Source organism: Canis aureus, chromosome 19 (genome assembly GCF_053574225.1).
Source record: "Canis aureus isolate CA01 chromosome 19, VMU_Caureus_v.1.0, whole genome shotgun sequence".
Lineage (NCBI taxonomy): Eukaryota > Metazoa > Chordata > Mammalia > Carnivora > Canidae > Canis > Canis aureus.
Window position 1 is genome coordinate 39,883,313 of NC_135629.1, and position 27,878 is coordinate 39,911,190.

At 53.1% G+C, this 27,878-nt stretch overlaps 1 protein-coding gene across 2 annotated transcripts; it reads right to left on the reverse strand.

The window, feature by feature from the left end:
* Nucleotides 1-408: 408 nt before the first annotated feature.
* Nucleotides 409-27,860, reverse strand: MAPKAPK3 (MAPK activated protein kinase 3). 2 transcript variants are annotated; one of them, XM_077858758.1, is made up of 11 exons: nt 27,701-27,860; nt 27,179-27,446; nt 9,387-9,526; nt 8,143-8,207; nt 7,618-7,697; nt 5,122-5,245; nt 3,861-3,936; nt 3,387-3,511; nt 2,850-2,935; nt 2,496-2,576; nt 409-1,804 (listed from the first exon to the last, which is right to left on the reverse strand). In XM_077858758.1, the coding sequence occupies exons 2-11, from the start codon at nt 27,392-27,394 to the stop codon at nt 1,649-1,651; spliced, it is 1,149 nt and encodes a 382-aa protein (XP_077714884.1). In that variant the 5' UTR covers nt 27,395-27,446; nt 27,701-27,860; the 3' UTR covers nt 409-1,648. The 2 variants fall into 2 exon arrangements, with proteins under 2 accessions (XP_077714884.1, XP_077714885.1); XM_077858759.1 differs by lacking the exon at nt 27,701-27,860 and adding an exon at nt 9,667-9,803 and having other exon boundaries at nt 27,179-27,340.
* Between the last annotated feature and the right edge of the window lie 18 nt (nt 27,861-27,878).

The following is a 27,878-nucleotide window of genomic DNA, read 5'->3' on the forward strand; positions in this document are numbered from 1 at the left end:
GACAGTCTCCAGCATCCCGCCCCCTCCCATCCCCGACATTCTCACTGCCAAATGAAATCTGGCAGCTTCTGAAAATAGCTCAGCGCTGCAGCAGGCTCTCTGCCCGCCCTTCAGCAGGCTGGCATGCAGCTGGGGGTGGCCACTGTGGGCAGACACTGGCGCACGCGGGGCCTGGGGGTGGGTGTCACACACACAGTGCACTGGGTGCCCCAGAACTGATGGCATAAGGCAGCTGCCACTCCTCTGCTCCTCTGACCTTTCCAACACCTGGCGAGGCCACAATGGCCCTGAAGCCAGCCTGGCATGTTTACTAGGCCTAAAGGGAGGGAAATTACTAGTAGGTGTGAGCAGCTGCCCTTGGGCCACTTTTGTCCACTCATGTAGACAGAGAAATCCAGGAACCAGGAGGAAATGCCAAAATGGTATTTATTACTATCTAGATGTAAAACCCAGCAGTGTTTTTCTATCTGATGTGGGCTAGGCTTTCCCAGCAAGTGAGTGAAAGGTCAGGAACCAGGCTGGGTTGCAGGCACTTGTCAGGCCCATATCAGGCCCTGAGAGCCATGAGGCTACCCTGGGCAGTGTGACATTGGGTAAGCCTGGGCCAGCAAGGAAAGGATCCTCTCTGGAGGGTCCAGACTTTCTAAGCATCACTCAGCACTTCTCTCCATTGCCTTGGGTCTGACCAAGAGTGTAGAAAGAGACCCCTGATTAATGGGAAGCCCCCACCCTCACAAAAGTACACCAGGAAACAGCCCCTGCCATCAACCAGAACAAGGTGAAGGATGAGCAGTTACAGAGAGAAGCTTTCCTGCCTGGGATCCAATGAGTGGGTGGGGGCAGGAGAACTGTACTGGCTTTTGTCACAGTGACATTTTCCAAAGTAGAAAAGGGTTAAAAATACCTCCCACCCTCCCCTGAGATGAAAGGCCACTCTTTGGGTAAAAGGTAGTAACAGGATCGGTAGGCCCAGGGACTCGAGGAGGGAGCTCCAGGGGCCATGTGCGATGGAGTTGCAGCAAGATAGGCGGGACTGCCCAGTAAGGCAGGCAGACCAACCCTGGGCCTCCGACCCTGCGGCCTCCCTGAGGCCTCTGGAGACCGAAGGGAGGAAGCCTGAGAGGGTCGAGCAGCATGAGGGGCCCAGCCTCCCCAAGCAGGCAGAGGCAGACCCTCAACTGCCCCTTCTCCCTCCCTGGCTCTCTCACTCAGCATTCACAGCAAGCCGGTCCCTGGTCACCATGGCAACCAATGGCCAGCCACCTTTCCCAAGGCCAGGCTCATCTGACCACCCTATAGGGGGGTGTCTCCAAGGGACGAGGGAAGCCTGCCACAACTGCTGGTACCCTAGAAGTCTAAAGCCATGCCCCGGCACAGAACAGAGCTCCATCTCACTCAGATTGCTCTGCCCAAAGGCACTGCAGCTACAGCAGGTGGCTCCCTACTCCCAGGCTCTGGGCCCCCTCTAAGGAGGTTTGGAGTCACGGTCCCTCATCCTGATGTTCTAGGTGACAAATTAAAACACAACAAAATGATCATTTTGTTAAAAAAAAAAAAAAAATGACCCCAGGCCCTCTGGGGCAGGGCCTCAGCACAGTCCCGTCTGTCCCCCACGTGGAGAGGCCTGGCTCGTCCATGGCCCCATGCGCTACTGGTTGTTGCAGCCCTGTGAGGCTGAGGAGCCACCGCCTGCTTGCTTCTTTCTCCGCTTGTTGAGCAGCCGGTTGTTAGAGGTCTTCAGATCCTTGATCTGCACCTGGTCGTAGTCCACACGCATGGTTGCCAGGGCACTGGTCATCTCCTCCTGATGACAATTGTCCGCAGAAGTCAGGATGTACTGGCCTCAAGAGCCATCACCCTCTTGTCTCCAGCCCCTTACTAATGTCAATAAGGGCAGTGATAGCCAATATTGCCCGAGCACCCACTGCACACCCAACAGTGGGTCATCCCCTGTGTCACATAATCCACACTCCATTTCCTTTGTGACTTATCTACTAAGGCAGAGAAAGTATAGTGACCCCCTGTGACCACACCAAGGGTGAGTAGGACAGGGACCTGGACCTATGCCACTTGCTAAGAATCACAGGCCTGCAGGGGATACCATCCTGTGGGGGACCCAAGGGACTGAAGCCTAAAGACTGTGCCTGGGGTGTCCTGGGGCTCTGAGCTGCTGTCCCATATGCTCACACCAGGCTCAAACCTGCTGAGTCTAAAGCCAAGCTGACCTCCCTCCCAAATGTAGATTGTAAGGGGGGTTATGGCCAAAGCCCCTTCCTTCACTGAGCCCCTGGCCTCAAGTCCCAGTGTGCCATGAGTGCCATCCTGAATGGGGTCATGCCACCCAGTGCTCTGAATGCCCCGCTGGACCACTGGTGCAGTTAGTGACACCCTGTGCACTGGAACAGGGGAGAGGCTGATGACTCAGGCTCTCAGGAGCCACTACTCTGGAGTTCCTTTTCCCAAGACCGTGGGAGACTAAGACAGTGTTCACTCACCTTGACCTCATCCCAATGGTCTCTATCTTCCTGCAGCACTCGGGCCGTGTGAAGAGGCGTCTGGGGCACCACCATTGATTGCTGGAAGGAGCCCCAAGCCCATGGATTAGAACAGGTGCATGGGACAGCACTGGCTCCCAGCCCCCACCCCCTTTCTTCTGGCCTCAGATATGGGAAGCAAGGCTCAGGGAGGTAAAGGAGCCTAAACAGAGCAGTGGCAAAATCAAGCTCTTGGTGGGGTCCCACCACCCATCTGTGGCTTGCACCAGGGCCCTCCAGAACTGTTACCCTCCTGCCCACTGCCTCACTCCAGCTCACCACCACCCCCCCACCACAGGACAAGGAGGTGCTCACGTTGATCCAGGGATGGTTCATGAACTGTGTGATGGTCAGCCTCTCTGTGGGGTCAGTCTTCAGCAGGAGACGGATCAGCTGCTTGGCTAGGGAATAGAGGGGGGTGGGGAGGTCGCAGAGTTCCTCAGAGCCAGTTGCCCTATTTCTACATGTGCTGCCAAACTCCTAACTCACCAAAACTGAGCTAATAACTGTTTCTTGTTTTAAGTCACCAAGTGTTGGGGGCAACTTATTAAGCAGCCATAGAGAATGGATACAGGGCAAATTTGTCTGTGGTCCCCAAAGGGAAAATATTAATAAGGGATAGGAGTTCAAGGAAGTTTTGAGGAGGCAAGTTTTGAGCCCATTTAGCAGATATAGAAACTGAAGTTCAGAAAGTTTGGGTGACTTGCCTAGGGTCACACAGCTGGGAAATGGGAAGTGGGATGTCACATACCCAGGATTTGAAAACAGGTTGCTTTGACACTGAAGGGGTATCTCGCAGGATGAAGGCTAATGGGGTCTGGTGGAGCGAACTGGGGCAGAAGGTTCACTCACCATCTTCAGAAACCTCCGACCACTCAGGATTGGGGAAGCCATACTGGCCTAGGCGGATCCTCCTCTTCATCCCTGGGGAGATAGCCTGGCCCGTGTTGGAGTAGAAGGGCGGGAAGCCACACAGGCTGGGAGAGAGTGGAGGTCATTCGGCACAGGTGTGAGGGCAGCATCAGGGTGGACTCATTCCCCCCAAATCCCTGACTGGGAAGACAGCCACCAAGGCAGCCACCTTGGCAAGAATACTAGCCCTCTGGACTCTGGGCTCATCCCAGGAATGTCATCTGCCCTTGGCATAGAGAGACCTTCCAGCAACCTGAAGGAGGGATGTCCCCTGACCAGAAGGGAAGAGCAGCCTGCATGATGAATGGCCCAGTCAAAGCCCTCACCAAGGGTTGGGGTGGGGATGGGGGCAGAAGTAGTACTGAGTACACAAGGAAGTAGGCAGTATAGGAGGTTGAGGGGGGTGGTACTCACAGGATGTACATGATGACGCCCAGGGACCACATGTCACACGATTTGTCATACTTCTCTGGACCCAAGACCTCAGGAGCTACCAGGGCAGAGGGCACAGGAGGGCTCTCAGCCCCAAGGGTCTTGGAGCCCAGATAGGAGCCTGAAGCCTGAGCAAGGTGGGGAGCAGGTGCCTGGGTTGGGGGTGGGGCAAAGCAGACTGGTGTCTGGCACCTTCTGGGAAGGCAGCATGTGTGTGAAGTTGGGGGAGGTAAAACAGCTCCCAGAAAAAATAAACCCACTTTTCGGCTGGGCTGTAAAGAATGATAGCCTCCTAGCTTCTTTGGGGGCGATATCAGCCTTGGTGAGGAAGAAAGGGAGAGAAGGAAAAAAAAAAAAAAAGAAAGAAAGGGAGAGAAGGCCAGTCTAGGATTTGGTACGGCCCCACCACAGGTGAGAGAGCCTCAGCCCCCCAGCTGCCCTGGGTCCCTGGTCTCCGTGGATGCATGGCCTAGGCCGCGGCAAGGCGGGGGCTGGAGGAGAGCTCCGGTTTCCACCTGCAGCTTGGCCACCATCCCATGGGGCCTGGTTCTTCCCACCTGTGTGATAAGATGGGTAGGCCAGAAGATTTCTAAGCTAAGATACTGCAAAACACATCCTGGTAAACAGGATGCCATCTCAGCCATCTCAGGGGCTCCCTACTCCTTAAGTAGCTCGCTGAGAAGGCCTCCCCTGAGGGGAAAGAGCCCTTGGTAAAGCGAGGCATCACACCTCTCAGGTCAGGGGCCTTTTCAGCAGGGGCTTTTCCAGATCTGGGCTCCCCACTCGCAAGGGAGCAGGAAGTTTCTCCAAGGCAGCATGAGCATGTGCCACCTCCAAGTCTGATTCCTGCCCTGGCCTAAGGGACCCTCTCCCTCAAGACAAGTGGCTGGCTGTATCCTTCTAATATGAGAGGAAAGGCCTGCCTACTTTCTGAATATGAATCCCAGAAAGATAAAAACTGGAGAAAAACAACCACAGTTGGGCTCCGTCCCAAGCTGATGGCAGCCTTTTATCACGTATATATTTAGAGCTGCTGTGATGTCATTCAGCTCACAGGCCACAGCCAGAATTTTCCTGGATCTATTTTCAAAAGCAGAAGCTGAAGTTTGGGAGAATATTTTTGCAGCCTCCGGCCCCCCACGTCACCGCCTCCACGAAGACAGAATCCTTCCTCCTTACTGGGCTTTAACCCTGTGGCTTCTGCCACTCACAGGCCCCACAGCAAGCAGGGCCCAGGACTCACCCACATAATAGGGAGTGTAGCAGGGTGTCTGCAGGGCATTTTGGGTGGTCTCCTTGGCAAAGCCAAAGTCGGTGAGCTTGAGTACTGCATCCTTCTCCTTGGACGTGTAGAGCAAGTTTTCAGGCTGGGCCAGGAAGAGAAAGCATTGGTCTGTAGTCAGGCACCAGGTGGGGGTAGAGTGTCAAGATGATCTTCAGGCAGACTTCCATCACCCCAATCAATTCAGAAGGAGCCAGCTCCATCTCACTAAAAATACCTGGGCCTTGGTCGCCAACAATGCGGGTCAAATATGGAGAAGACCAAGGTAGCTAGGAGGTGATCCTCCTTTTGCAGAAGGGAAACAGAGGCAAGTGTTCAGCCAAAGCTGTGAAGAGCCAAGTGCCACAGAGAGGCCAGGGGTAGGAAATTTGAGCCTGAGTTGGTGATGCTGCCATGAAATACCAAAATGACCATTCTGGGGCAGGATAGGCTGCTTATGTCGCCAAGCACATGTCTTGTACCCAACCCAGAACAAGGCAACAGGGAAACCCGCCTGAGGTTGCTCAGGGAGAAGGCCCCCACTACTTAGACCCCAGGAGCTGCACAGAGGCAGAGGCCTGGAGGAAGACAGCAGTGGGGAGGTATGCATGGAGGAGGCAGCCCTGAAGCTAGATTTTAATGAATGGGTAGGACCTAGGGCCATGTAGGAAAGGGGCGACTGTCGAGCAGAGCTAGGCTAGAAAGACAGGGTGCTGGATGGAGTTCCAGTCTGGGGCCAGTGAAAGCCTTTTCTCTGGTTCTATTTGAGATGATCTGACCTTGGACTGGGATAAAAACAGGAAAGTATGTTTAGTCTACACAAAGGAGTCACCTCTACAGAAGGTTTTTCTCTCCTTCGGGGGGAAAAAAAGGAAGCCAGAGCCAAAATAAAGTTCAGAAGGTGAGCCTGTCATGGGTCCATGTGTATCCAGAATCAAAGGATAAATGGGCTGGCAATACTCAGCCAGAGGAAGAACCTGATGCCGCAGCTGGGCCCTCAGCTCCTCTCAGCCCAGTCTCAGGAGGAAACAGACCTCAAGATGATACTCTAGACCTGGGGCAGACGACTCAGGACTTGCAGCTTCTGCTCTGGTGGTGGGCACATATATGTGTACGTACATGGGGCTGCCTCACATGGTTTGTATTTCACCCATTTGTTCCTGCTGACCTCTAGGACCCAGTCCTCCCTGGATAGGACATGTAGAGAGCCCGTCCACTGAAAGAGCAAGCAGACCCAGGAATGGGACCCCCTCTGCTCATTCCTCCTTGCCTCCTAGCAAACAGCTTCTTTCCCTTAAAATGCTGGCATTAGAGGCACCCAGGTGGCTCAGTCAGTTGAGCCTAGAACTTTTGATTTCAACTCAGGTCATGATCTCAGTCTCCTGGAAAGGAGCCGCGCTCAGCGGGGAGTCTGGTTATTACCACCTTCTCCCTCTGCTCCTCCCTCCATACCTCCCTCCACTCGCACACATGATCGCTCTCTCTTGCTCTCTCTCTCTCTCTAAAATAAATGAAATAAGTCTTTTCTAAAAATGCTGGCATTAAAAAAACATTTTTTTTTAAATGCTGGCATTATAGGGCCTAATCTATCGAAACTAAGGCTGTTACTTCACAGAAGCCCCAACAGTGGCAGGCAGCCTCTGCCTCCTCAGATCTGGCACACTGAATGTTCACAAAAAATCCTTGATGAGGGCACCTGGGTGGCTCCATCAGTTCTGCACCCAACTCTTGGTTTCGGCTCAGGTCATGATCTCAGGCTCCTGGGATGGCTCTACATTCAATGGGGAGTCCGCTTGAAGGATTATCTTCCTCTGCCCCCCAACCCTCCCCTCCTCAAATAAATAAATAAATCTTAAAAAAAAAACAAAATAAAAACAAAATCCTTGCTGAAAGAATGAGTTAATGAATACCAGTGCAGCATCTGTTCAGGCTTAGGCAAGACACAATCTCTGAGACTTGTTTTCCTTTTCTGTAAAATGGGTAATGGCACCTACATCATAGGGTTAGGTAAGGATTAAACAAGATGCTTGTCAGGGTCTACTGGCTTGAGGTAGGTATCCAGTTCTTCTAAAGCCTATTGGGGGTGGTGCCTAGGTACCTCAGTGGTTGAGTGTCTGCCTTTGGCTCAGGATGTGATCCTGGGGTCCTGGGACTGAGTCCTGTATCAGGCTCCCCGTGGGGAGCCTGCTTCTCCCTCTGCCTGTGTGTCTGCCTCTCTCTGTGTATCTGTCATGAATAGATAAATAAAATATTTTTTTAAAGCCTATTGGGATTACACAGTGTTTGAAAGAAACAAGGAGACTGATCTGGCTAGAGCAGAATGAGTATGCTGGAACCACAGGAGAAGTGGCTGTGAAGAGCGGTCTGGGCTGAGGGACAGAGAATGAAGATCAAGGAAACCTGCCTCCATCTAGTGGGTGCTGGGAGCCATTGGGGGTTGTGTATTCCCTTCTCTGGTTCCCCAACCTAGTGTTTCACCTTGACATCTCGGTGGGCAATGTTCTGGCTGTGCAGGAACTGGATGGCGGTGCCGATATCCCGCATGATCTCTGCAGCTTCTGCAGACACAGAGAGAGGAAGGGCCAGTGATGCCAGCCAAAGGTCCAGGAGCCTGGGGCTTCCACCCTATCATTCCTCCTGCAGCAGCACAAGATGGTGATAGCAGTCCTGCTACCCAGGACACCCATCCTATACCCCAACACAGTCATCCTAATTTCCTCTGGGGATGCCGCAGCCCATCTGGACTTCTTTCCTTAGGCCTGGGCTACCTCTTCCCAGATAAGGTGCTGGTTGGCACCAAGAGGTTTTGAAGCCTCCATACCAAGGCCATGGACAATCCATCTCTGACAAGATGTTACAAACTTATAGAACTCTTGGGGTATGGACATCCTGCCCCACCCTCTCTTGTTCAACTGGGGAGACAGGCATAGAGAGGAGCAGGGCCATGCCCAGCATCACACAGCAACTCTGTGTGGCCCCTCTGGCCCTGATACACACACATACCTCTTTCGGTGAAAGCCAGGTCACCACGCTCCTGAATCCGGCTGAATAGCTCACCACCTTCCATGCTGGAAGAGAAAGTGACTAGAAGTAGGGCCCCCTGAATCAGGTGTCAGCCTGCCCCTGCCCTGAATCGTGGGCCCAGAGATTAGGCTTTGCCCACCCTAACCCTGGGGAACAGTTACGGGCAGCCTCCCTGTGCCCTGCAGAATCTGGTGTATAGCAGGCCATCAGCTTGGGTGGGTTGACCTGGTCTCCTAGAACTAGGGTAGGCTCAGATCCTCAGATAATCAGGGGGCCCTTGCATTCCTAGGGCAGGCCAATCCTCATCCAAGTCTGAGTTTTCCTCAAATAAGGGAGGAAATGTCAGTTGTCATCATCATAACCACTATTTCCTGAACACCTACAGTGCTATGTGACCCTGGCCTGGTCCCTTTACCTCTCTGTGCCTCAGCTTTCTCTTTTGTAAAATGAGATTTATAGCACCAATATCACAAAGTTGTGCAAACTGAATAAGCAGTATACACAGAGCACTTAGAATGTGGAGTCAGGTATAGGCAAATACTACCTTAAGATCTTCTTCCATATTTTACACAGCAGTTACAGAAAATCAGAGAGGTTAAGAGCTACCCAAAATCATACACTAGTGGGCGGTAAAGCCAGGATCTGAACCTCAAATCTGACTCAAGAGCTGCTAACCTGTAGGATGACGGGGTGCTTAAAGGTAGATGGGGAGGAGCTCAAGGTCCAGACACGAGACTCAGGGTTTGAGGAAGGCTAGGGCTAAGCCACAGTGCTACTGGAAGAAGTACAAGGTAGAAGAGGCCACTGGCTCCTAGTATCTGGTGGGACACGGGAACAGAAACCCAGGTAAGAAGGAAAAGGTGGAGGTGATTGTGTGTGTCCTGTTCCTCCCAAATCTCTCCCCAACCCCCCACCCCACCCACACTCAGGGCCTGCCTACCTTTTCTGACAACTCTTTCAGCTCTTCCTCACAGAGTGAAATCACACCCAGGGAGCCATATAGGAGCCCCTGTAGTTCCCTGCCCACTCTGGTGGGAACAGCCTTGTGGCAGCCATACGGCTCCATGGGCAAGGCCTGCAACTGCCCCTCCATTACTGCTCAGGGGTTGGGGTGCCTCCCAGAGCTGCTATCTTAAGAGCAAGAAGGTCCCCTAGAAGAATGGTGGGAGCCTGGGGACCACAGGAGTACCAAAAAGGCACCAAAGCTGGATGGGCCAGCATACCATTCCATGACGATGAGGAGACAGCGCTTGCTGTGATGCATGTTCTCATACACGTCCAGGATGCGCACAATGTGAGGGCCACCCGAGGCCTGCCAGTGGTGGTCCACCTCCTGCCGGGCCTTGGGGCTGTCGTACAGGAGCTGAGAGCAGGTAGGCACAGAAAGTGTCAGGCACACAGCCCACTTCCCCAGCAGCCACCCAGAGGGTGCCACCACCCTCACTTTGCAGACAAGAATATGTGAGCTCAAGAGAGGCCTGTGACCTGCCCAAGGTCACCCACCTTATGAAGGGAAGAATGAGGATTCAAATCCAGGTTTCTGTGATTTGTGGTCCAATGACCACAAGAAGGCCCTGGGAGGTACTTGATGGCTTGGAAAGGCTCAGAGGCCAGAGAAAGCCTGCTTTCCTTCTTGGGGGCTGCAAGTGAAGTGGCAGTTGAGTGGGCTTTTTGGACAAATCACACATCAGATGGAAGACCCCAGACATATCCCTTGAACTCCATTTTTACAATGGGGTGGCTCAAGAGTTGTAGAGCCAGAGGTAGAGTCTGGGTGCAAGAGGGACCCTAGCTGAAGGAGGGGACAGCCCAATGGGCTGAGGCCTGAGTTTGGGGCTGAATTCCTCTCATGACTCAGTGTGACCTCAGGCAAACATTCACAGCTCTAAGCCACAGCCCACAACTCTGTGAAATGGAGTAATAACAGAATCATCCCCATAGGATGCATCACAGCATGGAATGCAGCCGGTGGGCGGGCGTCAGGATCCCGGCTTAGGTTAACTCAGCCCCAGGCTGTCCCTAGGCTATGGCTGCCAATCAGAAGGCCAATCACTGGAAATGAGCAAGGCCCTGAGCAGTCCTGCTGGGTGGAGGTGTAGGGGAGAAAACAGCATGCAAGGTGAGGTGGTCCAGAATGTGGAGAGCAGAGCAAACCATCCTCCCACAGCACTGCTCACCCGAGACCCTGACTAATTTGTTTCCTAGTTGATCAGGTTGGGGACCACGGTCAGACCTCAAGCCTAGGCCTCAGATTAGCTTCATCTTTCTCAGTACCCACAGGACCCTGGGCCATCCCTGGCCTTGGTGTCCTCCTCTACAGGACTGTTTCCCCTCTGCCAAGGCACTGCATGGGGCAGACTCCAGGACCAAGCTCTCTAAGCAAAGGTCGACTGAGGTATAGAGGAAGCCTGTAGGTTCTCTCATCTATTGCCCCATGGCTGTTCCTCCATCCCTGGAGCTGCTCACCTTGGCCCTAGCCTGGGGGTAAAAGGCCCTCCACCAGTTTTGGGACTGCACCATTAAGCAGTCCAGGATGGGGGCACATAGAAGCTGCTGTGGACAGACTCCCAGCTTGGAAACCAGTCCTTGCTCCTGCTGCCTTTGCCTCCCAGAACATCTCTCAGCTCCATGCCCACATGGCTACTGAGCACCAGCTTTTTGCTCACATTGCTGGGAACAGGGGCTCAGTCACCCCCACTCACCACACCAGCTCACCCCCACTGTGTAGAGGTGGTTCTAGCCAAGGGTATCCCAGTCTTTAGCCACAGGACCCAAGATGCACCATCCTCCCTCCCTACTCTGTCTCCTCTGCACCCTTTTCTGCGTGGCCTCCCTACACTTCTCTCTGCCCCCTGCCATCTCCTCCCCAGTCTGGCCAGACTTGACAGTGTCCTGTAGACATCTCCAGGCTGGCTCCTGGATCCCCTCCTCACTCTGCCCTGCTTCTGGCATCTTACCCTACACCCAAATCCTCTCTCTTCTCTCGTAAAATCCCAAGTACACAGCCAGAAACCTCCCAGTGGGGTCCTCAGCCCCACCTATCCTTGCCCCCACTCTTTATCCCCACCTCCTTCCCTGGCACTCAGGCTTGCCTCCCTCTCATTGCCTGCTACCCCTAACCCCCAACCCTTTCTGTTCTGGTCAGAATTATGTACTTGTTGACTGGAGCAGTCCTCACTCTGCCTATGCCATGTGCACTCTTGCCCTTCTCCTTCTCCATTGGGTCAAATCCCTCTTTTTCAGGAAACTTCTGGGCTCAGTTCAGATGTCTCCTCCTCTGGAAAGACCTCCTGGCATCTCCTCCTATGGTTTTTGCCTCTCTATCTCCCACCAGGCTGAGAATAGCTTTAGGGGAATTCCAGTCGGGTTGGCCTGTAGGCTCCTGGCCAGGGCCACAGAAAACACTGGGCTCCTGAACAAACAAAGGGTGGGAGGGTGGACATGGTGTTAGAAGGAAGGCCTGTGGAAGGGAGAGGAGGAGGGGAGCAGATGGCCAAGGAGGGGCCCGAGGGCTTCATGGCCTGAGCCTATACCCTGCGCCTCCCTGAGGTAGGCGAGCAGGTGGAGCTGCCCTGAGTTGGAACCTCTGAATGCCTCCCACCCTACTCAGTCCATATTTAGAAACCCATTTCCCACACGGATGAAAATAGTCCTTTTCTGAGTGCCAAGGCTCTGAGAACAGGCACAGGAGAGGACCATACCCAGAAAACACAATAAATGTCCCCACTAGCCTCTCTGTAGGGGTGAGAGAGGCCAGAGCCCTGCACCTGACCCACCTAGGCCCAGTTGCCAAGAAACCTCCTGGGCTATCACTCTCAATCTTTCGGGTTGGCCTTGAGTGTGGCCCCAAACCTCCTCAGTTTCCTCATCTGTCTTCCCCATAGCCAGAACCTTCTCCTCTTCCCTTTCCTCTTTCCTTTCCCTCCAATATCACCTCTTCTCAGAAGCCCTCCCTGACCACCCTGACAAAGAAGGACATCAAGGATCCCTCACTCTCCCTTCACCTTTTCTTTATTTATATATGTGTTTTGTTCACTGAGGTATACTTCACATATAGTAAAGTGCACAGGTCTCAAGAGACCATCTTGATGAGTTTTAAAAGCTATGCACCCCTATGTGACCCACACCCCCAAGACAGAAACGCTTCCAGCTTCCCAGCAAGCTCCCATGTCATTGCCCTTCCTACCACCCTCCTGTGCTGCACTGACTCACAACCTACAATTAGCTTGTTCCTTTGATAACTCTTTAAACAAACACATATGTATAGATACTGCACTTTCGATGTGCCTGGCTCTGTTCTGAGCCCTTTCTAAATATTAGGAGCAAGGGGCTTCATTTTCCCCATTCCTTAGCTGAGAAATAGAGGCACAGAGAGGGGAAGTAACTGGTCCCAGATCCCACAGCTGATCCCCCAGCCTGGTGAGCACCAGGCTGCCTCCCTTATCAGATCATGGGCCCTCAAGGGCATGGTCAGCCTGCTGGGTCACCTCTGGGTCCTAGTACTGGGACTCAGAACCTGGCACAGAGCACTGGCTCAGTTTATATTTGTAGGCTTATTGAACAGATCTGTAAGGTGGGGTAAGAGGAAGAAAGACTCACAACTCATCATGAGGACAGAATAAAATTAAATTGAGAAGGACCCAGGAAGGGTCAACAAATGAGAGACACGACAACCTGGCCAAACTTGCTCCCCACTGTGCCTCACCCACCCTCCCTTTAGACTTTACCTTCTCTTCTAAGGAGCCCATCCTGACCACTTCAGCCCACAAGGCCATTGCTATAAATGGCAATCCATTGGCTTCATTCACGCAGGTACATGAGTCCACATAACCCTTCATATAAGATGTCCCCAAGTGAGAGCCCCAATATTCCCAGGCATGGAAATGAGCACCGGTCTAGGAGAGGAGGCTCAGGTCCTTCTCTTACTTTCAGAGTGACCTTTGGTGGTTCCTTTGCCTCTCTGGGCCTCTCTTTCCCTAAGGTTGAGCTACAGTGCTTGGGCTAGATTGGGGGAAGGGAAACCTCTGGTCAGGGTCTCCTCCCAAAGTAACTACTATGGCCCCACTCCCACATCACCTCCCCATGGCACAGCCCCTGAGGCTCCACAGACCCACATCCAAATGCCTGAACCCAATGAGGGCCACCTGGTCCTGGATCACAGCTAGGAAGGAAAGAAGATAGCATAGCCCTCTGACAATCCAGTTCAGCATCCTCTGCCCTTGCCTCCCTCCCACCCCTGTCCCTGGGCCCCAAAGGGGTCCACCAAAGCTGAGGGCCTGTGATGGCTCCTGAGAGCTCCAGCCAGTGCCCAGCAGGCACCCACACACCCAGGAGACAGAACCCTGGCTTGCTCCGCGGGGAGGGGCTCCTGGCTGTACTGGAGCTGTGGCCCCCACTGGAGTTAATGAGTCTCAAATCTGAGAGGACATTTCCTTGAACAAACGACTGCTTTAGCCTCAGGCTGTGATGAAGCAGTTTCCACCTCTCCCTTCTCCCTCACTCTCCTTTGCCAAACTCTCTGAGCTCCCAGAGCCTACCGCCACATGGCCAAGACCCCTGCAAACCCCACCGGACAGTAGACCTAGCCTCAGCAGACTTTGAGGCAGAGGGGCCTGTGCTACCCACCCACCCCACCCCGCCGCCTGCCCCAGCCCCAGCAGCACCAGGTGAAATGGGAGACTTGGCCTAGCAGGGCTCCTCCCTCCCTCCACACTGCCTCCTCCCCCACCCCAGGACAGCCTTCACAGGGAGGACTCCCTAGTTCAGGAGCTGGGAAAGCCAGAGCAACATTTGACTGGAAAACAATTTGCAGTTTACAAAACACTCTCTCCCCTTATCTCATGGGAACACTGGTGCCGCCCTGTGAGGCCAGCTGGGCAGGACCAGCAACTCCAATTTACAGACTGAGGAAAGAGAGGTCCAGGAGAATGAAGTCACTGCCCTGGGGCCACCACGCTGGAGTGTAGCAAGGCTGAACAGGGAAGAGAAGGGACTTTTGAGTGTCCAGACAACTCCTCCCTGAGGGGAAATGAGAGAAGGGGGTGGCACCAAGTTGTAGAGGCATCGACCAAAACTAACACTTACAGGCAACGGGAAACTTGCTCTGAAATGAATGTGTGCACAGGTGTGGGTTCCGCAGGGGTGTGGGGGGGGGGGCCGGGAGGGTTGCACAGGAACATGGATGCAGGCACATATAGGGGTATGCCCCTGGGGCTGTATAGGTCTAGGGAGCATGGGGGTGGTGGATGTGTGCGAGTATGGGGCCATGGGCGTGCATGTCTCCAGCCCCTGCAATAATGACTCTGAACCCCCAGAGAGTGGAACCCACCCATCTGTCGATTTATTCATCCAATATTTTCTATCTCTCGGAAGTGCCTACCAGGGTACTGGGCACAGAGAGGTGCCCAAGAAAGACTAGAGATCTTGCTGCCACTACTCATCATGTGACAGCCTTGCCCAAGCAGGTGACCAAGCCCAGATCCCTCCACTCAGACCTCCTCTCCCATCTTCTGCATCACCTCACATTGCCCAGAGCTGTAAAAGCACTCTGTCTGCTTTCCTAGAGCATCAAACAGAACTGGGATGTCTGTAAAGACATAACTTTGGGACAAGCCCCCAATACCCTACTCTAGCCACCTCTTAGCCCCCAAAAGGCCACCTACTCAGGCCCATGTGCTCACTCACATACCCAGTAGTCCATATCTGGCTAACCCCACGGCCGGGGGTTTCTCAAGTAAAAAGTGTTCATAGTATCTCCATCTATCTCACACACAAGGCCACTGGCCTGGACAGGCATCCTCCCCAACCAACCCAACCTCCACACTCCCGACCAATTAACCTACAGCCTGGGCCAAGCTTCTCTGTGGCCTCTGTGAGAACACCTATTCCTTCCGGGGGAAGAGATCTGGCTTGCAATCTCTCCCATCAGTGAGGCTCTAACAAATTAAGAAATACTAACTCTGGATTTCATGACAACCCACAGACTGAGAAACATCATCCTTACAGCAAAGGGAATCTCCTGGAGGCCAGGTATCCAGTTGTTCTCACTGCCCAGTGGGCCACTTTAAGTCCCATTATTTCCACTGCTCTATTCCTGGACAACAGGATTTCAGGCATTCTATAATCCTAAAGCATGACAGAAATCAAATAAAAAAAAAAAAGTCAGATTCTCTTTAGAACGCAGAGAAAAATAAAATGTACCAAAAACCCATGTAAGCTCATAACTATAATTGAGGACAGACACATTTTAATTCTGAGCTTCCTGAGAGTCTTGGCAAAGAAGGAAACCAGATAGGCTCTGCTGGCTTTCATCACCTCATAAAGAGAAGCATAGACATTCACTGAACTTTTTCCAAGACCAGATTCTTAAAGGGATTCAGCATCAGATCTTACATGAGGGAGAAGTATAACACTCTGAGGATGCCTTCAATAATAATTTTGGTACAGAAAGACTTGTATGAAACTATCTGATATAAATCCCCTCCTAAAGACCAGGGCCAGCATGTGGCATTGGAACCTGGCATACCCACCAGGGGCCTGAGATAACATCACCAGACCCTCTACTTTCTGGGAATTCCAGCTTTGTTCTGTGCTAGAGTATGGAGAAGAGGGAGACACATAAGAAGGACTAGTATGTCCCCCCACAATACCTCGTCTCCCACTTGGGGATCTCATCCCAGCCTCAGGCAAGGAAGGGCAGACTTTCTAGAACATTGAAGAGCTGCATGTCTGGGCTATTGATTACATTGGGCTGCACACGTTCAATACCAAACACCCAGGCTGTAGAATTTAATGGAATGTTACAGGAAAATACGGGTTTTCAACTCCTGTTTTGTTCATTGTGAGAAACCTCTATTCTCTACAGAGAATAGAGGTCATGGATAAGAAAAAGCACTTTGAACCTAACATACTCCCTCCTTCATAAGAGTGTTCAACTCAGCCACGTCTAAGGTCCCTTCTGGTGCCTGGTTCTGATTATTTGGGATTATTTTCCCCATTAGACAGATCTCTAATGTTATGAGAGACACACCACTGGAATAGCTAAATTCATTTTATGGTCAGTTGTTGAGACCACTCCTGCCTTGTGCTGCTAGCACCACAACACACCTCACTGTGGTCCCTGGCCAGCCCGTGATCGTCGTAGGCTGCTCTGTCCACTCAGAGCAGAGGCCACATCCTCAGGGATAGGATGGGATAGACTGACCTCAAATTCAGAATTCAAAAGCGGGAATTTCTTTCTTAAGTCCTCAGTATCCTCTTATAAAGCCAGACCCATGGTCCCTCCTCCCCCAACCCCCATCCCATCCAAGGGCACTAGTGCTATTTGGAGAGTTGCCTGCAGTGTCAAATCTAACTTTCTAGCCACAGTTTCAAATTAGAGCCTCAGACATGTGCCGCTACTCTGACACACACTCATTTCCCCAGCTTTTGTAGCTCATTAAAGGAGCTAATGGAACCAATTTTGCAGCTATGGATTAGTTGGCCTCATGCCAGATCAGACCTCACTTCATTAAGTTCTGACCGTATCCTGTCCTCCGGCTTGCCTGGTCCATGTCCCACTCCTCCTCACAGGCTAAGTTCCAGGGAGGTCAGCTCGCATGACACCACTGACCCCAAATGCCCAGGCCCAGGCTAGATGCTCAGGGGCTGATAGAGTCGGATCAGTTTTAGCAACCCCCTCATGACAGCTGTCTCTCCCTGGTGCTCTGCCAGTGGTGTGTTGCCCACAGCATTTGATCACAGACATCACCTCATTCAGTGTTCACCATACCCTGAGAAGAACTAGTATTATCCTTGAACTGTGGGGAAACTGTGGGTTAAGTGACTTGCCCAAAGTCACACAGCTGGGCAGTGAGAGTCAGGACTTGAACCCATCTGTTGGCTTCTAGGCAGTGGGGCCAATGCAGATAGCCACTTTGCTCCTTTCATATGCAGGGCTTGGCCCCATATCTTGGGGTCTAGACTAGGGTCTGCACTTGGTGGTTGTTATAACAGTGACCCAGGAGACTGAGGCTCAGGGAAGTTTTGTGGCTTACATGTGGCCACCTCTGCATCCGGGAGTCTTCTGGGAACCAAGATTCATCCTGATGCCTAGGGAGCCCTGCCCATTTTATAGATCCCACCCCTACTTCTGCCAACATTTACTGGCCCTGCCTGAGGGCTAGGCCTGGAGCTGGAGCTGGAGCTGAGAATATGGCCACAGGCACTCTGTCCTTAAGGATTTGGGGGTCTATGGATGAGTTACTGCCAATTAGAGTGCTTGATGAGGATGTAACCCCTAGGGAACTGGTCCTGGCTCCTTTTCTCCCTTTTCTTTTCTTTCTAGAGCCAGACCCTAGCAGAGCAGGCAAGACTGGGTAGCCCACCCAAGGGAGCCCAGGAAGAAGAAGAGCCCCCAAACAACCCCCTTCCAGGCCAAGTCCAGAGCACCTGATGGCAGGGAGTAGAGCACAGGAGTGAGGGTAGGGAAGCTGCTAGGCTGGGAGCCTCCCTGACTGCCTCCTACCAGGTCCTGAGAGAGGAGAGGATGGTTGAGGCTCCAAACCGGCTGTCTTCCCCGGAAGCTCTGTCAACAGGAGATCCAACACACATTTGGAAATTGTCGAGTCTCAGGAACAAAGGCTCCTTCAATTTGCTAAATTTTGATAGCCTGTTTATCTGTTTCCCACCAGCCACAGATGACCTGGAAACAAAGGCAAAAGTACCAGGTCTGGGGAGAGCTAGAAATGGGTGGGAGAGGGGAAGAATGCTTCCAGAAAGAGGGAGCTGAGCTGGGCTCCAAGGCAGGGAGGGAAAGGGACAGCAGGAACATAAGTGCTAGTTGGGGGCAGGCTCAGGGGTCCCAGTGACTTCAGCCGGGGGACTATGTACTATGAAGGACACGCTGTGGGCACAGGCCTCCAGGTCAGACAGATCTGGATGCCAGATGCAGGGGTCACTTCCATCTTCCACATGCCTATAGCTTTGGACAGGCCATTCAACCTCTCTGAACCTCAGTAGTCCAATCTGGAAAATAGGAGCAGTGACAGTATGCATGATCCCAGGTGGCCAGGAGGATGGAACAAGAACACATAGAGAGCTCAGATTAGCACAGTGCCAAGGGATACTGAGTGGAAATGGGCTTTGAGATTTGCCCAATGGGCTTCAGGATTCCCCTGGGTCTGCCCTGAGGTACCCCACACCCTTTACCTTTAGAACTTGGGGAAATCCAGATGCAGCCTCTGGGACCAAGGGGAGACAGACTCCCTGCAATCCAGCATGTCACAAGAAATGGTCTCAAACCCTGAGAGGGACAGGATTGGACCTGGCTTTGCAAAAATGGACCAAAAATCAAGAGTCTCTGGAGCCTGCTTTGCTGTGAAAGGCCCAGAGAGAAAGGGACAGACCCTCCGGGGTGGTGAGAAGATAAGATGGCTGATCCCAGGGGAGGGACCCTGGGATGGGGGTGGGAAGAGCAAGGTAGAGCCCTGATAACCTAAGCCAGCTCTCAGCTTTGGCCAACTAGGGAAGGGGCACATCTTCACTCTCAGATGGCAGCCACTTTGATACCCCTCAACTCCTCCATGCAGCCTTTTGAGAAACGTCCCCTTCTACAAAGTATGTGGTGACTCTGGGCTGATCACTTAATGTCTCTCAGCTCCAGCTGTGGAAATGGGTGTGCAGTCTCCTCACACATGGCAATGGGGACAGGAGGATAGGCAGGTCTGGGACTACCAGCATCTACTTCATAGGAGGGGAAAGAGGCCCAAAGAGAGCTACAACCTTCTCTTTCTCTTTCTCTCTCTCTCTCTCTCTCTCCCTCTCCCTCTCCCTTTCCCTCTCTCGGATATTACATGAGAGTAAGTGGCAGAACCAGAAGTCCCTTTGCCCCAGGCAGGCATTGGAGCCCAGCAGTCCACCCACAGAATTCTGACAGAGGGTTTGAGGAAAGGCTACTCGGGTGCCTTTTGAGGCCCCTGACTGCATACTCAGAGGTCCGGGTTCTATTATCCTCCTTTTAACTTCTTAGAGGAAAAAAAGCCACCTTTTTGGAAAAAATCAGCTACATCATTGGTGAAACATTATCTTGGTTTTTATTTCTCCTATGACAGTGTAAAAATAGGACATTTTCATCCTAAGACTGGAAAATTTCAGCAAGTGCAAGTGTTTTATTCTAATCTCAGAAGCAATGTCCCTTTAATGGTCCCTCCTTGTGAAGAGACCCCCCCCATCTCAGCCACTGTCTGAGCCCCCAAACAGCCAGTTGTGCCACAGTGATGCCTACACAGCCAATGGGGCTACAGAGGGCAGTGGCCATGTTCCCTAAGCAGGAGATGACCAGGGCAAGTGAAGCCATGCCCAGGGGACTCCTGCTGAGGCACCCAGCAGGCCATGCCCCTGGCCAGCCCTAGAGACAGGAGACCCAATGCCCTCTAGCTCTGAGATGAGTGACAGCTGGTCTCTGTCCCCCTGGAGGAGATGTCACAAAGATAAGAGAGGAATAAATGGGGGGGGGGGAGTACAGACTAGACTACTCCTAGAGGCATAGTGTAGAGATCCTAGGGGACCTTCTAACTCCATCCCCCTAGATCTGCTCTTTCTGAAGCCAACAGCCAACATCACATCTGCTGGCAGCTCTATTTCCCTTGGCTTCATCCATGTCCCTATAGCTCCCCACACAGGCTTGGGTGAACACAGGCAGCTATTGCTTTACTCAGGTTCCTCCCAGCAGAGGCAGGGACAGTGGCTTCCAACTTCCTTTGGCCCTGGCCTTCTCTCTCCCTTGCTTGTGTTCCTGCTAGAGGGCTCTGATAGTTCCAACTCCTGGGAAGATGTCCTGGTCTTTGAGCATGCCCTGGAGCCATAGCCACGAGGAGGGGGAAGTCCTCTGAGAGACCAGGATAGTGGCCTGGCAGCACTGAAGGACACTCCCACCCTGGGAACAGGCAACAGTGACTCTTTCCCATCTCAGGCCTTCCTACGGTAAAGATGCACCCAGTACAGGCTCAGCCTGACTAAAGGTTTTAGCTGGGCAATGGAATAGAATGGAAAATATCTTCAAACCTAAGTCAGAACTCTGAGTTCCTGTCTGTAGCAGGACACAGACCCTGCTAGTGGAGCCACACAGCTGACGGTTCTCCAGTAACATCATTTACTAGCTAGCTCGGGACAAGCATCTTGGAGGCACCTCTAGCCAGTCTCTACACTGCCCATCTACTTGCACCACTACTTACCTGCCTACTTCCCTGGCAATGCCCACAATCACTGCCCACCGAAAAGGTCTTCAGAGCTAGAAGGGGGGCTCTTGTCAAGCAGAGAATCCAGCCCCTCAGTTTATAGATGGATGGACTGTGGCCTGGGAGAGAGGTCTGGCTCCTGACCCCCAGGGATAGCTTCCAGCCCAGCCAGGGCATGTCCCTGCTCTGACTCTGAATGAGTTGCTTTGCCTTCCTGAATCTCAGTCTCTGTATCCATGACATGGAGGTGACACAACCCATTCTTAGATTCTTCTGTGTTCGTGTTTAGCATGTAGGAAGCACTCAAGGGATAAGTGGGTGCTCTTATCCCCATCCCCCCACCCCCAACTTCTACCCCATGTGCACTGCCTGCCAGAGAGCATAGAGAGTACCTGCCTGTTCCTCCACCACAACCTGAGAAGGGGGCTTGTTTAGGTTGGGGAACAACTACAGAACAAGTTGTGAGTCCCTTGTTGGAGGCTGAACCCTTAGGAATGGAATGGTGGGTGTGGCAAGTTCAGGCCCTGGCCCATCACACCCCTGAAAATAGCCTCAAGTGTCACTGAGCCAAGGGGGTCAGGTGCAGGGTGCAGGCCAGAGAGTCAGATGCTCTGGGGTACTCATCCCAGCTGGTGCAAGGCAGCTCACATGCAGCTTGGGCCCCTAGAGCAGATGTAGGTTGCACTTCATGTTCCAGCCCTCCCAGTCTGTCCACAAGTTCCTCCCACTGGCTCTGAGGCTCTGAGGCTCTGGCCCTGACCCGAGCCCCTTCTCTACTCAGCCTCAGCCAGAGAATCCTTGGGAGTCACAGTGTTCCTGGTCTCACACTGTTGTCCTGAGCAAAAGTCTCAGACCACTGAGCCATAAAAGGAGACCCAGTAGAGGTCACAGGCCACGGCCGAAGCTGACTTCCCACACTCCACAGGGGACTCCTCAGGTTACAGGCTTGGCCCAAATGTTCCTGACTTCACTGCTCTGACTGCCAAGGCCAGCAGCAGGAGAGGACATTGTGAGTGGCATGGTTACAGCCAGATGCTCCTCCTTCCTGTCCTACCCCTACCCTACGCTGTCACTGTCGGGGGGAGACTTTCAGGGTGACTAGGATGACTCTTCAACACCTGACCAGCCCCCATCTGTCCTCTACCTGTCCTTGGCCTGCGGGCTGCAGAGAAGAGGCCCATTAAGTCTGAAACTCTTGAGACAGAGAGTAGCAAGGCCAGAGACGGAAGGGACTAAGTGACAGCAGGGGAAAGAAGAAATGAAAGGGACAAGGAGGAAAAGAAGAACAGAAAGTGCCATAAAGAGAAAGCAGCAAGGACAAAGCCCTAGTCTAAAGAAAAAGGCAACCCAAATACCAAATCTGCAAAAAACAAAACAAAACAAAACAAAAAAAACAAAAACAAAAACCAAATCAATATTCTCTGTGTCTCTCACCTGTCCAGTGCTAAAAAGGCCTCCTGAGGCTCCTTGTCTCCTCAAACGGCAGCCTCCTCTCTTACTCCTGCTCTAAGCAAAACCCCCACAGTTCCCAGGAGCAGGATTTTATCCACAATTCCACAGGGCCTAGTCCCCCTAGTTCCAAAAGGGTGGGAGGGCAGGGAGGAATCCAGGACCCAAAGTTCCTTTCACACTATTCCTTCTCACCCCACACGGGGCTGGCTTCCCCAGGTGCACAATGGGCCCAAGGGAACCCTCACGAAGGCCAGTAACAGGCTACTGAAAGATGTACTCGGCAGCCCTCGGAGAGTGTCTGCTAGCCTGTGCTGTCTCATAGCAGGAATGCAGGGACAGTTATGGCCACCAAGACTCAATCCCCCTTCTGGCCACATGTTCAAACCCAGGGTTCAACTGCACCACAGAGATGATGGTTTTGCAAAAGATTCTCAAACTGCGTTTTGTCCAAGGTCATTCAGGGAGAAAGTGTCAGGAAGGGTTTCAAGTCCAAAGCCCTTCCCTCTCTCAACCCCAGGGAGCCTCTCATATGGGAACACATAAGTTCTTGAATAGACAGAAGCAAGGCTAGCAGAATCGAAATTCTCCTAGAAAAATACAGGAGCCATGTTCTTATTGCCCTAAGAGCAGCAGACCCACACACAAAGGACGGCTGGGTGCATATTCTTACCGCACCTAGGGATCACCGCTGTCTTCAACTCTTGCCTGGTGACCAGCATCTTCGGACACCTGGCAGCCTGTCACCAGGCTGGACCAAAAGAGGTGAGGGGACTACACAAGTAGATGCTCCATCTACTGCCCACTCACAAGAGGTATCCTGTGATGATATCCCAAGGAGGCCCTCAGAGGAAGAGATGAGGGATCCAAGTAGGGAAATAGCTCCCCCAAGTGCAAACCCCAGCAGAGACCTAAACAGACCTCTGTTGCCACAGAGACCAGGCCCTTCCTTCCCAAACGGCCTGAACTAAATGACAGCCCAGGTGACCTAGAAGCCCCTAGAGCACCCTGAGCAACAGTGCTCCATGAGGGTTTTGCTGATGTCATGAAAGAAAATTCTGGGGGAAGGAAGGAGAATTTTTGCCCACTGAGTGAGGGAAGATACCAGAGACAGAAAGAGGCCCCTGGTGGTTAAGGTATGAATCTGAGTTGTGGGAGAATGAAAGGGAGAGTCGCTGACCTTTTTTCAAGGCCCTATGTAAAGAACTCTTCTTCCACAGAAGAAGACTCAGCCCTCAGAGTCCTTCCACAGCTCCCAGCATCTGTCGGGGCCTGGACACTTGCCCCATTGAGATCAGCCACATCCTGCCAGGACACACACGACTGTGAGTGGGGAAGTGGTACTCTACAGCAGGTGCTGAGCAGTCAAAACAGACATGTTGTCACATATATCCTGTGCCCCCCTCTGTCATTCACATCCTTCTCAGACCAGAGGCTTAGAATAAAGCTGGCAGTCTCTTCTAGGAAGTCTCCCCTAGCTGGCCCAGCCCAGACACAGTTTCCTCTCGCCCACTGACTGACCTCACTTCCTGCCTGTAGCAGTCTGGAGTCTGCTGGGCTGGGCTTGTCTGAGACTCACAAGCCTTGGGATGAACCACACAACCTTTCTGAGACAGTTCCACAGCCATCTTGTCCTTGTGTGCTGGCCTGTGGGACCATCTGTCCACTCACAAGCAGAGAGTCCTGCACAGTGAGAAGAGCTGGGCAGATATAGACAAATATGAGCAGCAGCACTTGGTCTCCTGGTGGAACCACAGAAGATGGTGCCAGCGGCCTCCTACGTCCCCATAAACTAGCATGAGGCATGAGTGATTTAAATGCTGAGACTCTGGTTTCAAACTGCTAGGCTCACATCACAGCCTGCCACTCTTCAGCTGTGCATTTAGGCAAGTCATCCACCTTGCTGAATATCAGTGACATTATCCTCAGAATGGGAATGACAGGAATTAGGTAAGAGAATATATATCATGCACTGGGGACAGGGCCTGCCAGACAGAACAGTCTGGAAAACTGTTAGCCATCTATGAGAATATTAGAATCCATAGTACCAAGGCCTGAGGCCTAGAGAGATGGCATTAGCTCCTGGATAGGATGGGAAGATCCTGGCAGTCCCAGCAGAGGGGATCCCCAGCAGAGGTTTAGGCTTTGAGCACAGTTTCTAAACCTGTGAGCAAGGCCACCTGGGCAGATGTGAAGCAGCTCAAAACAATCTCTGCCAAAAACTCCACTATTTGCATTTTTTAGGGTTTGATGACCCTCCTAGAATCTTTTTTTAAACAGAAAATTAAATTAAATGACAGCTCAGCAGGTTCCACCAGCATGGTAGCACACGAGCTCCTCAGCTTCTTTCCTTCCAGGAGAGGGGCAGCCTGGGGAGGAGGCTGGGTACAGTGAAACCCCTACTGGGGACTCCATTGGACAGGGCTGCCAGCCCCTCCACATGCTTCCTGATTTGTTGACTCAGTAACAAATGGCCCTGCCAAGGCTGATCTGACCAGTCGGGGGATGGCAGGTGAGGGGGTGGTAGCTGCCAAATGAGAAAGTACCTGGCCTGCCTGGCAGCCCCACCCAGCCTCAAATCCAGCTCTACAGCACCAGCTTCAACAGGTCAGCCCCACCCATGGAGCAATGCGGGAACTCCCCAGCATGTGGATCCAGCACCCCAGCACTCTACTCGGTTTGATAAAGAAGAGGAGAGAAGAGCACTGGGGGCCCAAGGGGTCTCCAACATACTCCCATGGTCAGAGAGGAGGGCTCCTAGCCCCAGAGCCCAGAAAGCAGGGGCAGGAAAGAAGACTCTACCTCTCCTCCCACGTGCAGAGCCCTTCAGTCTTCTTAAAACCTCATATTGCTTTATTTATCTAAGTGCCATGGTCACTTCTGCCTGCCATGAGGCAGAGGACCGTAAGTGGGCTGGGCAGGAAGTTAGTAGGGAAGGAGATGCTGGCCTCTGATACAATCTCTCATCCCAATCAAGCTACATGATTTCTGACCACTGACTCCAGTGGTCAGGGACTAAGGGAAAGGGGAAGAGGCCCAGCGCCCCGGGGAGGAGTCTGTCTCTCCAGGGCCCCCAGCTACAAGGACACTGACCACAACTCTTCCTGTTTTATGAATGCCTGTTACATTCCAGGCTTCAAGCTAAGCATTATCTGCCATCTTGAGCAACAGGGCAAAGAGGACAGGCATGGAGTGAGGCCAGGGCACTCAGCCTGTACCACCAAGAAGGACAGAGATGGCAGAGGGCAGAGGCTAAGCAGAAAAATGCCACTCTCCTCCTCGAGGCTAGAGTCATCACTCACAGTACAAGTACAATATTTCAGAGTTGTGCTAGCACCATCTTGGAAGATGGTAAAGACCTCCCAGATGGTAGAAAATTCCAGACTTGGTCACTAGAGGAGGGCTGGGGGCAAGCAAAGGAAGGTGTTGGAGTGGGAGGCACATTTAATCCATGTTCTCCTAGGGCCAGGTCCTGAAGGCCCAAGGCAGTAGCTCTAGCCATATTCACCCATAAAACCTAAAGGGGTCTCAGAGGGGAATTTGTTCTAGGCCTGTCCTACTTCCCAATCTAGATCAGAGAAAGCATTGAGGCCCTAGATTCAAGAGGAGGTATCTTGGAAAGTGTTGCAGTCAGAAGTTCCCCAAAGTCACTTGTCAGACACAGCACCTATGGAGAAGAGATTGGACCCAGCCCTGCTTAAACCTGGTGCTACCTGGCCCAAGATCTCTGTCTTCCTACTACATCTCTGCCTTGCTCACAGCATCTGAAACACCGCAGGGGCGGGTCAGAGCCCAGCCCTGGCTCACAGGGCCAAAGCCTTGGTATTAAGAAGAGTTCTCTGGCTTCCATTGGCTCCTTGTCTACCCAGACCACCCCTGACCCCAGCACAGATGAGAGAGCTAAGACAGTACTGAGGGAAGGGATAGAGACTCTCCTCTGAGAAGAGCCACTTTTCCCCTAAAGGAATCAGAGATAAGGCCCCACCCCCCACCCCATTCCACTGCTGGGTTAGTAGATGAGGAAGCTGTGCCCAAGGCTCAGCCTCACCAGCCCAGCCCTGAGCCTCCTCCAGACCCATCCTATCAGCCCTAGTGCCTCCAGGAAAAACACAGGGAGTTGGACCCAGGTCCCTGCTCAGATACTTGCAAACACTGTGCCTTAAATAAGTCCTCCAGGCCTGCATCAGGCCTAGTACCAATTACTCTACAGGCATCATCTCATTCCAAGCTCACATCAACTCTTTATCTTTCCCCCTAAGCAGAGGCAGAAACCTTGTTTCCAGAGTCCAGGACCTAGTCCAAGGTCACAGAGCTGGTAAATGCAGGCCAGAGATTAGAGCCACATATTCAGAACTCTGCACTCAGGCTCATAACTATAATGTCTGTAAAATGAGAAGATCATTTGCAGTATTCTAACCTCCAGGAGCCACTTTCCTTGCTATGATCTACCTGTCCAGGTGGCCAATGGCACAAACTGCTCTTGAGTGAAGCTCCCAGTGGCAACAGATTCAAGGCATTCTGGGTATGGGGCAGGGTCCTGGGCCCGGAACTAAATGACTTAAGCCAGAAATATGTGGCTAGATCAGCCACCCCCAGAACTCCCTGGATTCCACCTGTATCAGTGAGTTCTTTACCAGGCCTCCAGGGAGCCTGTGGTGTGACATGGATAGAGCTGGCCTGCCCTCCGCCCAGGAACCAGGGTGAGTCAGGCTTGGAGGAAGACCTGCCCTTTTCGACGTAGGGCCAGTGACTCAGCTGGAGCCCATCAGCAGCCTCCTGTTCACAAGTGTGATGGGCACCCTCCTTGCCCACCAGCCAGTCCTGGGAGGCTCCCACCCCCTACTCTAGCCCATGCCATCAGGGGCCACAAGAGAAAGCAGCCTCACCCCAAGGCTTGGTGGGGACTCAGCCTCAGATAGAGGGAAACTCAGATCCATTCCAGTCAAAAGAGTTTCTCATGAAAAAAAAAAAAAAAAAAGAGCTTCATATGGAAGGAACAACCTTCCTTCCAAGTAAGCCCCTCCCCCCCACCTTTGGTCAGAACACAGAGGCCCAGCCACAAACCCAGAGTCAGGAACCACTCCTTCCCTGTTTCCGGGACCAACAGACTCTACCCATACTGACTCCACCCCTTGCTCTCTGGGACACCCTGAGTTTAACTGGACTAAGCTTTGTTTCCCCCATCTGTAAAGCAAGGAGAACCAGGAGCCTGACCTAACAGGGGAGTGTGAGAAGGAAAGGAGATACTGATCCTAAGAAGCTTAGTAGGGTCCTGGGCATATCTTGGTGCACCCCCAGGCCTCTGCTGTTGGGCCCTCCAGGTACCCACGGAGCAGTGAGGGGCCACTGACCTTCAGGGCACATTTCTGCCCAGTGCGCCTGTGGAAGCACTCCAGCACCTTGCCGTTCACACCCAGGCCCAGCACTTGCTTGGACAACTGGTAGTCATCGGTCACTGCATACTTCTTGGGCTCCCGCCGCCCCCCGAGGGCAGGAGCGCCAGCTGAGCCAGGTCCGCAGGGTGCTCCTTGAGGGGGCACAGGCTCCTCTGCTGTCTCACCATCCATGGCCCCCGCGGGGCGCTCAGAGGCGACCCCAGCCTGGCGCGTCCGGGGTCACCTAGGGGGTAAGAGAAGAATGAGTTCGGCCTAGACTCCTCCAATACACCCCAGCCTGGAGCCCCTGAGCCCGGCGGGGCTGCGGGCAGCGGACTGCGCCGGGAGCCGGGCGGGAACTGTCCGAAGTACGGACGCGAGGCAGGGGGCGGTGGTGGCGCGACGGGGCGTAGCGAGTCCTGCGGGACACCTGGCAGGAGGGGAAGGGGCTGCGCGCCGGAGGGCGTGGGAGGTAGAGGGGGCCCTAGGAGGGCGTACCTGGCGAGGCCGTCCCTGCCAGCAGAGTACCTGGCTGGCGCCGGCGAGGGCCAGGGTCCGCGGTCCCGGGAGCCCCGGGCGCGAGCGCCTAGAGCCGAGTCGCGCCGGCCGCAGCCCACGTGACCGCCCCCCACCCCCCACGAGCGTCCCGGACTTGGGGCCCGGCTCGGTCAGCCTT